Source organism: Ailuropoda melanoleuca, chromosome 16 (genome assembly GCF_002007445.2).
Source record: "Ailuropoda melanoleuca isolate Jingjing chromosome 16, ASM200744v2, whole genome shotgun sequence".
Taxonomy (NCBI): Eukaryota; Metazoa; Chordata; class Mammalia; order Carnivora; family Ursidae; genus Ailuropoda; species Ailuropoda melanoleuca.
The window spans coordinates 41,952,700-41,965,146 of NC_048233.1; the positions used below are offsets into that span (position 1 = coordinate 41,952,700).

At 55.6% G+C, this 12,447-nt stretch overlaps 1 protein-coding gene across 1 annotated transcript in view; it reads left to right on the forward strand.

Annotated features, from left to right (window-relative positions):
- The window catches only part of LOC100481353 (keratin, type II cytoskeletal 7), a 23,537-nt gene extending 12,120 nt beyond the window's left edge, over positions 1-11,417 (forward strand). Inside the window, 8 exon segments of the mRNA XM_034645559.1 lie at positions 1,107-1,167; positions 2,289-2,384; positions 3,859-4,023; positions 4,990-5,115; positions 7,887-8,003; positions 8,005-8,108; positions 10,687-10,721; positions 11,109-11,417. Coding sequence (XP_034501450.1) covers positions 1,107-1,167; positions 2,289-2,384; positions 3,859-4,023; positions 4,990-5,115; positions 7,887-8,003; positions 8,005-8,108; positions 10,687-10,721; positions 11,109-11,263 — 859 coding nt within the window. The 3' untranslated portion in view covers positions 11,264-11,417.
- Positions 11,418-12,447: the final 1,030 nt, after the last annotated feature.

Here is a 12,447-nt window from a genome sequence, read left to right on the forward strand (position 1 = left end):
CCCGCCGGCCCCAGCCCCAGCCCCAGCCTACAGGTAGAGCTCTTTCCTGCAGAGCCCGGCTGACCTCTGAGAAGGACAGGTGCCCAGGGTGCCGCTGCCCAGTGAGCTCCTGTCTGTGCGTCCTCTGGGCCCAGTGGCATGCTGCTGAGGCAGGGATGGGCAGATGGCCTTCAGGATATTTCCGTAACTATTCTATAGGGCCTGAGGGAGTGGGCCCTTGTGAGTCTGGGCTCCTGGAGGGGTCTGCCTGCAGGAGCTTTGTGCTCCCCACCATAGTCGCCCTGCTGCCCTCCTCCCTTGGGCACTGCTGAGTTCCCGTTTCTGATGCTTCTTAAAAAAAGTTCCCAAATAAATACCGGGTCAGGCCCAAGGGCTCCCTTGCTCTGTGCCCTGCATTGCCAACATCCTCCTATGGGCAGGACTGGCTCCGTGGGAGACAAAGGGATGGGGTGGGGGGCTGTGGGAGTAGAGATGGGGCCAGACCACCCAGCTCGGGCCTGGTTCCTCGAGGACTTGCTGCGCCCTCTTCCTGATTCCGTAAGGTCCTCCTGCTTCACGTTCCTTCTTTACCCTCAGAGGGCGGGATTGGGTAGCGGTGAAGGCATGGGCGGGGCTCAGACTGCCAGGGTTGAAGTCCGGGCTTTGCCACTTAGCAGCGTAGTGACTGGACAGGCTATCTGCTTCTCTGTGCCTCCGTTCCTTTCCTGTGGAGCACAGTACCATTCATTGTTAGAGGACCAGTGTGAGGATTAGATGAGCTAATTCGTGGAAAGCACGTAACGGTGCAGGCCCCATTTGAAGTGGTCCTTACGCTTGGCTATGATTATTTGCTTTCTCCCTCCCAGTAGATGTAGCTTTTGTCCTTTAATTCCTGTACGTTCCCTGCTCTCCCACCTTCATTCCATGCCAAGACTCCCAGCCTGAGGAAGAGCCATCAGGGAAAGTCAGGGACGTTTGGTTTCATTGTTGATACCCACTTTTCCAGGTGTGTCAGTAAGGAGCGGTGAAACCGATGCAGGGCAGATTCCCCCCCCACCGCCCCCCCCCGTAGAAGGGGCCACGGAGGCGGAGCCGCCCCCACACCACGCACCCTCCCTCTGCTGCAGGTACGAAGATGAAATTAACCGTCGCACGGCTGCTGAGAATGAGTTCGTGGTGCTGAAAAAGGTGAGGGGGGCAGACAGGCCAGGTGCGGGGGACATCGTCTGAAAATGCGTAGCCCTCTCACCTGAGCAGCCGGTAGGGACCTGAGTGGCCAAAGTCTGGGCTGGGGACTACAAGGAGGAAGTGAGGGGCTTGGGAAAGGAGACATCTGGAAGCCTCGTAGCACAGCCTGTCCTGTGTGTGCGTGCACGCATCTGGTGAGTCACTGGCCTTGCTTTTGGCCTGGAGGTGTTAGCATTCAGACCAAAAGATGGAGGCTGGAAAGGGAGATTTCAAGCCCAAATACGGGAGCGCTCTATCGCAGTCCGAACATTTCATGACAGACAACGGTTGGCACCCGGCAGGGCTGAAGTATGTGCTGAATGAATGGGATGGGCCGCCTGAGGCAGAGCCCTGTCCCTGTCCCTGGAGATCTGCAAGCCACGGCTGGAAGGCCTTATGAGTATCCTAGCAGGGCTTGATTTAAGTTTCTGATTCAGTACACTCACTGAGCAGCTCGGGGTTCTAGGCCCGTCCACATGATGGCAACCTGCCCCGCAGTGCTGGGCCCTTAGAGATTAGGAGCTTCGGACCCTGTCCACACGAGCTCGAGTACAGGCACAGGTGGCTAGAAGGGCCCCGGTGCCCCCCGGGCCTGCGCTGGTCTCTGTGGCCCACCTGCATCACCGTCGCTAAGCTGCAAGTTAAACGTGAGGCTGGAGATCTTCCATCTTTGGGAGTCTTATTCTGCAGTCTGAATGATTTTCCGAGTTGAAGTGACTTGTTCAAGGTCACATAGCTCATAGGTGGTCGAGTCAGGGCTGTGTCCAAACCACCAAAGTCTTTAGGAATCGGTAAAGCGCTAGGTTTGGGGCTACAGGCTGCTTTGGCCCCCGGTGCTGGGCAGGCACCTGCATTCACGGGGATGCATGGGAACGATGTCCATCACGCAGCCTCCGAGGGTCCGGTAGAGGAAACTTCCTACCATGGCCAGGTCAGGCAGCCTGGAGAAATGGCGTGTCTCTTGGTAGGGCCCTGGTGTTTGACCCTGTGGGTTGGACAGTGCTGGCTGGTGCCCACCCCTGCTAAATATTCTGTGGACTGAGGCCACGGTGTCTCTACCCCTTCTCACCAACCCCCCCCAGGATGTGGACGCCGCCTACATGAACAAGGTGGAGTTAGAGGCGAAAGTGGATGCCCTGAGTGATGAGATCAACTTCTTCAAGACCTTCTATGAGATGGTGAGGATCTTAGGTGTGGGAGACGTATTTTATCTCTTCCATGTCCTTCCATCTGGTATACCCCCTGCGTCTGGGCCAGCCTGGGTGTGTGTTGAGTGTGCGTGCAGGCACGTATCCTGTTCTTTATCCTTTCTGGACTCAGGAATCCCTGGTGGGCAAGGAGTTTAGGAGGAGCTGAGGGTAGCAGAGCAGGGTAGGGTCAACCAGGATTGGCCTTCCAGAGACAAAGGATGACCATTTGTTAGGAGGGGTGTTGGGAGGGGTTGAAAGGAACTTGGAGGATGCCTAGGGATCCTGGGCTGTGACAGAGTTCAGAGGGGAGCTGGGTGGGGTGGCCAGGGGGGCCCGAGTCAGGAGAGACTGGAGTGTCTGGGAGTTTATACCCAGAGGGACCAGATGTATGGCTGCCCACCAGTAGGCCACTCCGTCTGCCCCTGCTGTCTCATTCTCTCCCTCTTGCCTTACCTGGGGTTATCAGCTCTTTTTTTCTCTTAGGGATTTAAAACCCTCTCCACTCCAGCCAGTGTGAGTCTCTGGCCTTCAGCGGAAGATGGGACAGCCAGTCATCTGGCAAGGCTGGTCTGGGATGATATTATGTATGAGGCTAATTACAGACCAGTTCTCAGTTCCCTTTCGTCTAGCTTTCCTCTGAACCTCCAGCCTCCATTAACCCCTCAGTGAATTTCCACGTGTGTTAATTTCAGGGGCAGGCTGCTCGAGGTTTACTTCGGACATTCTAAGCTCTGTGAGGGTTTTCATATGTCTGTCGCATGTTATATATATGTATGTCTATGTATATATGTGTGTGTGTGTGTGTATGTATATTTAATTATTTTCCCATCATTATGAAAGAAATGCATACTCATTGCTGAAAATCTAGAAAATTGAGTAGAGCATAAAATTGAAAACAGGTCACTCGTATGTGCTCTTACCACCCTGGTATCTACCTTCCAGACTATTCCTATGCACATACACATAGAGATAGAGTGATATATATTAGTCAAAGTAGGATCATGTTTTTTTCAAGTAATAGTGTACCACGGATATAAATACAGCCATATCATCGGTTTTAAAGGCTGCCGAGAGTTCCATCCTGGGGTGGGATATTTTATTTAACCCACCCCGCAGTGATCCGCTTTACAGCTGAGCTCCTGCCCCAGCAGAGCTCACAGAAGGAGCCGTCACAGTCCCCCACACTCTGTCGCTTCTTTATCTGCTGTAATCCCACCAGACTCTTTTCTTGACAAGTTGCTAATGGGCTCTCTGGGCTGCGAGAGGGCAGGCAGAACATTTAGCAGGTGCTGGGTCTGTTCTCCCCCCCCCGCCCCGCTACCTGGTGACTCATCCCCACTCTGACCTCTTCTCCCTTTTTCTCCCCCTTTTTCTTCCCCTCGTGTGAAGAGGGTCCCAGGATGGGTGTGGGAATGGGGCTGGGTCACGCCCCAAGTCCTGACATTCCGTCCTGTCCCTGCAGGAGTTGGCAGAGCTGCAGGCCCAGATCTCGGACACGTCCGTGGTGCTGTCCATGGACAACAGCCGCTCCCTGGACCTGGACAGCATCATCGCCGAGGTCAAGGCCCAGTACGAGGAGATGGCCAACCGCAGCCGGGCCGAGGCTGAGACCATGTACCAGATCAAGGTGTGAGGTTGCAGAGGGCCGTCTTTTCTTCCTGGCAGGGTCCTCGGTGGTGGCTTCCCTTAACTCCTCCCTGTCTCACGCCCTTAGGGTGTGGGTCCCACTGTGCTGGCAGGCCCCGGTGGTTAAGTCTGTGGTGCTCTCCAGGGCCCTGGGAAGAAGAGGAGGTGAAGGCCAGGTCCTTCCCCAGGGAGAGATCCCAGCCAGGTGGGCAGACCGGGCGGAAGCATGTGAAGCACAGAGAGGTTAAGTAACATGCCTAAGTCTACACAGCTAGTAGATGGAAGAGCTGGGACTAGATCCTAGGTCCTAAGCCTCCAGACCAGGGAGGTTTAATCATTGCACCTGCCATGTGGAGGCAGGGCAGCTGACTGTGCAGGAGCTGAGGGAATGTGTGGGGTTACTAGTGTTCTGAGGGGGTGGGGGCTGAGGCAGGGTTTAAAAGCAGCAGAGGGAGGTCTCTGCAGAGATAGGGAGTCATCCATGGTACACGGGGTGAGAACACAGATATGCCAACAAGGAGACCTGGGTTCCGACTTGCCGTGTGATCCTCAGGCAGTGCCTTCCATTCAGAGCTCATTCTTCCCATCTGTGAAATGGGTGACGCTGATGTTTTTAACAAATGTGTTTTTACTAGGGGGTTGTTTAACAGGTGACGATCTCAGACTTCTAGTGATTCTGCAGCACTTGGGACATGATGGGGATGGGCCACAGGGAGCCATCCTTGCCATCCCAGCCCTCCCTGTCGTGACTGGGAGGAAAGCAAACTCCAGCTCTGCCCCAGTGCCCAGTAGTCTGGCTTGCTGGCAATGGGTGAAGAGTGCTGGGACTCAAACTGTCGCTTCCTGGGAAGATAAGCTAGGAGGGCTCATCACTCAGAACCTTGGGCCTTCCTTGGAGGGGGCGAGGGATGAGTCACCTGTAATCATTGACCACCCCCTACCATGCTTCTCTGTGTGGTCCCTCCAGTTTGAGACCCTCCAGGCGCAGGCTGGGAAGCACGGGGACGACCTCCGTAATACCCGGAATGAGATCACAGAGATGAACCGTGCCATCCAGAGGCTGCAGGCTGAGATCGACAACATCAAGAACCAGGTGGGATCAAGCCCCCCCCCACCCGCTCCTCCCTGTTTCTTGGGGCCCGTGAAGGGCAGCCATCTGAGAATGAGGAGCCCAAGGCTCTCCCAGGCCAAGGCTGGTGCAGCTCAAGTCTCGGGGGCCCACTTGTGAGATCTCCAGGACAGAATGTTCTTGTCCAGGTCCTGACTCAGGCCAAAGGGAGGAGAGGAGTCCTACTGGGCTTACAGCCTAGGGAGGGAGCCTCAGCCCAGCCAGCCTGAGAAAAACCACCAGTCGTTACCAAACTCGTCCTGAGCACTGTCCTTGCCCCTCGTTCTGGGTGCAGCATGCTGTACCTGGGAGCTCACAGTCTGTGGGAAGCAGGGGGTCAGAGGGCAGCAGAAACCCTTATGGTGGCTCACAAGGCCCCGTCTGTCACCTCCCACCACTGCGTCTCTCTGTGCTCCGTCCGCACTAGCCTGCTTCCTGTATCTTGGATCTGCCAGGCATGTTCGTCCATCGAAGCCTTTGCCCCTGGTGTTCCCCTAACCCGGAATGTGCTTCTCCCAGCTCAGCACATGGCTGCTCCTTTGGCGTCCCTGGGATTTTGGACATGAGTCCGCTTTCCAGAGATGGTTTCTCCAACCGCTCTTGTCAGCAGGGTGTCTGAAGTGTCCCAAAGCATCTATCTCTGTCTGCGGTTTTCTGGCTTACTAAGTGGTTGGCTGTCCCCTCCCCTCTACTGAAATCTAAATATGCCTCGGGAGCCGGACCCCATCTGTCTGACTTACCGCTCCTTCTCAGCACCTGGCGCGTGGTGGGGCACGGGCCTCCGATGACAGGCTGTTGGGAGGATGGGCTGTGCCGCTGGCAGGGGGACAGGCCCTGGCCAAGGTGTGGGGAGAGACAGGGCAGCTAAGCCCGAGCAGGTGTCTGCAGGGAGGCGGGAGGACAGGTCACGGGTGCCGCAGCTTCAGAGAGCTAAGCTCCAGATGAGCTGGGGGATGCAATGTGGGGGTGACTCACCCAGAAATGTCCTCCCCTTGGAGCCCCGCAGGCCACTTTACATGGGGGTGGAGGCTGCGTCCTGGCGCGGAGGCGGGGCTATGAATCCCCCCCTACCCCGTGCAGGTGCAGGTGCAGCGGGGCGGCTCCCAGGCCGGGAGGGGAGGCACAGAATAATGACTCCTGGTTTCCCAGACCCTGCAGCTTCTGCCGTATCTGCTGCTTCTCTGTACAACAGGGCGGAGCCAGGTCCCAGAGTTGGGGTGTCCACCACCATGGAGGGACCCCGAGGCAGTGGGATGAGGCAGTGCCAAGGCGGCACCAGTGTGATACAGAAGGGGAACGGCAGGTGGACGAGGGGCAGAGGGCCCTGGGAGGGTCTCCTGGGAGGATTAGGAGGGCTGGCAGAGAGGCGGAGCACGCCGGGGACAGGGGAGGGTCTGAGGACTGAGGATGGAGAGCGGCTGGTGAGAAGGATGGGGGAGCGCTGGGTAGGGGTGGGCGTGGTAGCTCTCAGAGCCCAATAACAGGAGGCCCAGGACTTGATAGGTTCCCGGTGCGGGGATGAGCCACAGGTAGAAGGGCTGCTCATGCTGGGCAGGGAGCGGCCACTGCAGCTCAAGTCCATCGGGACCCTGACCAACCTGGCCCAAACCAGGGGGCCGCTGAGCATACGTTTTGAGTCTGGGGGTTCCAAGCAGTACCTCTCTGCTCCCAGTCCCCTGTTCTGGGCCTGTTTCGAAGATGATTTTTGTTCTCGTCAGACGCCCCAAATCTGGGGACTCAACTAAGATCCCATGGCTTTGGATCTCTTCCAGCTGGGGGCAGGGGGGCTGGGCATTTGACAAGCATAATAGCATTGATTCATTATAGTGATTGTAGCAAGCAGTAACACGTGTTGGGGAGGATGTGGAGGGAAGGGAACCCTGTGTACTTTTGGTGGGAATGCAAACTGGTGTAGCCACTGTGGAAAAACAGCATGGAGGGTCCTCAAAACATTAAAAATAGAACTACCATAGAATCCAACAATTCAGTTTCTGGGTATATATCTGAAGGAAATAAAATCACCATCTCAAAGAGATCTCTGCATCTCCGTGTTCATTGCAGCATTATTTACAATAGCCAAGACATGGAAACAGCTTAAAGTATCCATCAGTGGATAATGTGATAGATATATAATATTATATTATTCAGCCATAAAGTGGAATATTACTCAGCCATCAAAAAGAAGAAATCCTGCCATTTGTGACAACACAAACCTTGAGCGCGTTTATGCTGAGTGAAATATGTCAGACGGAGAAAGACAAATATTGTATGCTCTCACTTATAGGTAGAGTCTAAAAAAACAGAACTCCTAGAAACAGAGAACAGATTGGTGGTTGACAAAAAAAAATAGTAACGATTTATCATAGTATTTATTAAGCACTTACTGTGTGCTAGCACCATGCCGGGGGCTTGCGTATTACCTCATCTAATCCCTGCAGTAACCCCAGGAGGTAGACACTGTGATTATTGCTGTTTTAGAAGAGAGGAGACTTCGGGCTGGAAGGGTTGATGTGTCCAAGATCACGTGGCTAGTAAGTGGGAAAGCCAGAATCGGAACCGAGGCATTGGGTATCAGAGCCCATGTTTTGACGCCTTGGGATTCCCTGGTGCTGGGGGAGTAGACTGGAGCCAATGAAGCCACCGTGAGCAAGCTCCCCGGGCGCTCTGCAGGATGGGGAAGCAGGAAGGCAGTGACTGGTAAAGCCTGCCTGCCCACCCCCCCTCCCCCCGCTCACAGCCATCTCTATCGCCCACAGCGTGCCAAGTTGGAGGCTGCCATTGCTGAGGCCGAAGAACGTGGGGAGCTGGCCGTTAAGGACGCCAATGCCAAGCTGGCCGAGCTGGAGGCCGCCCTGCAGAGAGCCAAGCAGGACCATGGCCCGGCAGCTGCGCGAGTACCAGGAGCTCATGAACGTCAAGCTGGCCCTGGACATCGAGATCGCCACCTACCGCAAGCTGCTGGAGGGCGAGGAGAGCCGGTGAGGACTCAGAAGTCAGGAAGGGGATCCTTCTGTGGCTCAGTGGCACCTGGGGCTTGACATTCATCCATCTACAGACATTCCTGTAGCCTCTCTTCTGCAAGGCACCGGGGATGGGAAATGTAGGCAGGCTAAATGACGCTTGCTTCTTTGGTCTTGATGAGAGGCCTTCTAGTCGGAAGGACCGTGTGGTGTAAAGCTCCATGGGAAAGTTGAAGTAATAACGGCCCCTTCATATGTGTGGCCAGGGTCATCTTATTTGATCCTCACAATATATTCAGGTAAGCAGGTCAGGTATTGTTGCTTAGTTTACAGAGGGGAAACTGTGGTTCAGTTTGATGAATTGAGGGGACAGGGCCAGTGAGCAGTCAAGCTCTGCTGATTCCTGGTCCAGGGAACTTTCATGATTACCAGGCTGCTTCTGCGACGTTCCGGAGCGGTAAGTCACATGATATTGACCGAATGTGGGGAGGTCCCACAGATATTTGCATACCTGTGGCCAAGGACCAGGCTGGGCTGGATTAGTGTTATAGGAATTCTTCATGAAAGACATGGAGCCTATGTACATGAAGTTGGGCCTTCATTCTCACCTTGATGGGTTGGTTGATTCAGTCAATTTGCCAGCTTTAGAGTTGTGCGCTGGGCGAAGGTTAGGGTTCGGAGAGGGCGAGAGGGATTAGCGTGGGCCAAGAGTTGGTGATAGGACTCATCAGGGCTTGGCTTGTTGGAACCCAGCATGGAGACAGACAATATATAAGGTGTGCTTCTGCCTTTGGGAAGCTTGCACGTGGACTGAAGATGCCAGACATTTTAAAGGAAGCACCTAGTGACCACTCGGTGCATTTGTACAATTCTGAATCTCCACAGAGCTTTTTCTTTGGGGCGCATTTTTCCTGAGGGGCTGGGGAGACAGGCTGGAGGGCGTGGACAGGAAGGAACTGGGGAACGAAGGGGTGCTAGGGCAGAGCGCCTGGATGCAAAGAGGAGGGAGAGAAGAAACATGGCCGCAGGATATAAGTTGGGGAAGGAGAGGAAGAAGGAGAGGTCTCTGCCACTGCAGTTCACCCATCCCTGCCTGGGTTGGCATCTGGTCTTTGTGGGAAGAGGAATTGAACACCAAAGGCTCTGGGAAGAGAGAGCAGCTGACCTGGGGCACAGGGCAGCCCCAGAGCCCAACTCTCCCAGCCACTACGCTTCTCTCTGCACCCTCTACCACCGTGGGTGTGGGGCCCATGCTCTCTCAGGAATGCATACCCCGGGCTTTTATTTATTTATTTGACAGAGATAGAGACAGCCAGCGAGAGAGGGAACACAAGCAGGGGGAGTGGGAGAGGAAGAAGCAGGCTCATAGCAGAGGAGCCTGATGTGGGGCTCGATCCCACAACGCTGGGATCACGCCCTGAGCCGAAGGCAGATGCTTAACCGCTGTGCCACCCAGGCGCCCCGGACTCCTTGTTTTTAATCCTGTCACCCCTCCACCCTTCCCAGGGGCAGGTCTAGGAATTGTGGTCTTAGAAACTCATGCAATTTGGGGTGCCAATTTGGAATACAGAGTTATGAATATACAATTAGGCATAAAAACAAATATTTACTTAGGATGAGAAAGGAAAAATCACACTCATCACCAGAGCTTTAGACATTCCGGTCTCTTCCTCCTGAGTTCTTAGTCGTGGTACCAGAAACTGTTGCATGAATTGCTACCTGATTGCAACTGGGCTTCCCTCCCCACCCACAACTGCCCGTGACTCCCAGCGCTCACAGGGGCCTGTTGAACAAGGGGCCTGGCAGCCTCCTAGCGTATCTATCTCTTGCCCTTGTCCTTTGCTCTGCCCTCTTCCTGAACTTGGGGCTGATGAGGCCAGCTGGGTTCCCCTCACTCCTTCTACTGAAGTGAGGTCTCCCCTCCCCACTGCAGAGTAAACTCAACCCCAAGGGCAAGGGCTTGGTGACAATGGAGCTGTGAGTCACAGAACAAACACACCCAGCTGTCTCCCATGGCTTTTCAATTTCCAGTAGGGCTGCTTAAAGCCACCCCAGCTACCTTCTGCTCCCTCCTAAGTCCCAGCTGTAGCTGCATTCATGAAAGCAATAATTCGCTAATTATTTCAGTACATACTGGATGATTGCTACGTACCAGACCCCATGCTGGGGGCCGGAGATCCAAGAATCGATAAGCTACGGCCCACTTTGAGGGTTTTATGATGTGGTTAGGGGAGGCAGCCGTCTCCATAAATAATCACGGCTACCATTCATCATATCCTGTGTGCCCAGGGCTCTAGATAAATATTATTCAGCCCTCACAAACAACTCTGTGAGGCTGGGACTGTTAGGTCCAATTGATAGGTGAGGAAATGGAGGCTTTGAGACGTTGCCCAAGGTCACGTGGCCAGCAGGCAGGAGGGCCTACGTGAACTCCCTTTGCCCCCCTTATTTTGCAACAAGGCTGAAGGAAGACTGAGGTGTGGGGACAGAGGGGGGAATACCAGTCCTGCTTGGCTTCTGGGTGGAGGGGGCCCGGGATTGCTTCCTGCAGCTCCGAGGAAAGAGCTGCTCTCACAGGTCTCTCCTCTGCCCCCAGGTTGGCCGGAGATGGAGTGGGCACTGTGAACATCTGTAAGTCCTTGGCTGTGGCCCATCTTCTGTGCTGTCTGGACTAGGCTGGGTCTGCAGGATGGCACATTGGCTCGAGGGCCTGGCCTTGTCTGGACCAGGAGCTTCTTTCCCTCACCAGCTTTTAGCAGGTGCCCTGGAGCTCCCAGCCAGTCAGGCTCGATGACCCAGGGAAGCTGTGCAAGAGGGCAGAGGGGGGCAGGGGCCACCTGCGTTGCAGCCCCTAGCGCTGTCCCAGGCTCCTTCTGGGCTGTCCTGAGGAGGGTGGTGGGGAGGGGAGGCAGCGGGGAGGGAGAGGGGCCAGCACGGTAGGAGAGTGGGGCGGAGTGACTGATGGGGCCTCAGGTGGTGGGCCTTGTGCTGATGCAGCCCTTCTCCCTTTTCTCCTAGCTGTGGTCAACTCCGCTGGCGGAGGGGGCAGTGGGGTGGCCTTCGGAGGAACCATGGGCAGCAATGCCCTGAGCTTCTCGAGTGGCAGTCCTGGGGCCTTCAAGTCCTATTCCATCAGGACCTCAACTGCCACCCATAGGAGCATACGAAAATGAGCCCCGGTGTGTGGAGACCCGCACCCCTGCCCCCTGCGGTCACAGGAGGACTCCCATCCCTGCTACCGAGACTGCCCAGCGGTCTGAAAAATGATGTCAGAATAGCTTCCAATAAAGCAGCCTTTCTGAAGCCTGGGTGAGGCCCATCCTGGTACCTGGTATCCTGGCTTCATCAGCTGGGTGGAGAGGGCTGGGGAGGAAGGGGCCTTAGAGAGGATAGGGCATGCGCAGAATACTGAGGAGACTGGGAAAGCATGTTGGTACTGTGGTGCTGCTGGTGATTTTAGGGGCCTGGCTCGTAGCCTGTGTGAGGCCTTGGCCTCCTCTCAGGGCTGGCTGAGTCCAACTCCTCTCCTGAAAGCCAGAAATACCCCAGGGAAGTCTGGCTCTGCTGGGGACCGGAAAGGGGCACTGCAGTCCTCTCCTGCTGAGGAAGTGAAAGGGCTGTTTGTACACTCCCCCACCCCCAGGTTCTGGGTCACCAGAGTACCTTCCTGGCTGCGAAGAGGCCCGAGACACTCAGTTGCCACAGGCCTGGGTTTCGGGTGCACCAGCCAACTCCCAGGCCAGCTGCACTTGGCCCTTCCTTGCTCGTGCTGAGTCTACCTGGCCTTTGGGCCCCGGAGGGGGCTCTCTGGTCTGGGATTCTGTGGGGGTGATGATGGCAGTGAGAGGAGGTCTGTGTGTTTTGGGGAGGGGGTAGGGTGAGGAGGTCCCAGAGTTTAGATCCCTGGTGGGAGGCTCTGCCCAGGTCCATGGGCTGGGGATCTGGATCCCTGGTGGAGGGAGGGGCACCTGTGTGTTGTCTGCTTGATAAGAACATATGTGTGTCAGGGTGTCTGATGGGGCTGGGGGGGGAGGGTCTGTGTGTCTGTAAGTGTGGGGGTGTTTTTTTGGTCTGTGTTGGGAATATCTGTTTTTTTTTTTTGACAGAGAGAGAGAGACAGCCAGCGAGAGAGGGAGCACAAGCAGGGGGAGTGGGAGAGGAAGAAGCAGGCTCATAGCGGAGGAGCCTGACGTGGGGCTGGATCCCAGAATGCCAATGCCAGGATCACACCCTGAGCGGATGGCAGACACTTAACCACTGAGCCACCAGGCGCCCCGGGGAATATCCGTTCTTGATGGGCAACAGCACATACAATGGATAGTGGGGGGAGGTAGTGGGGAGGTCTCTGTGTCTGGGA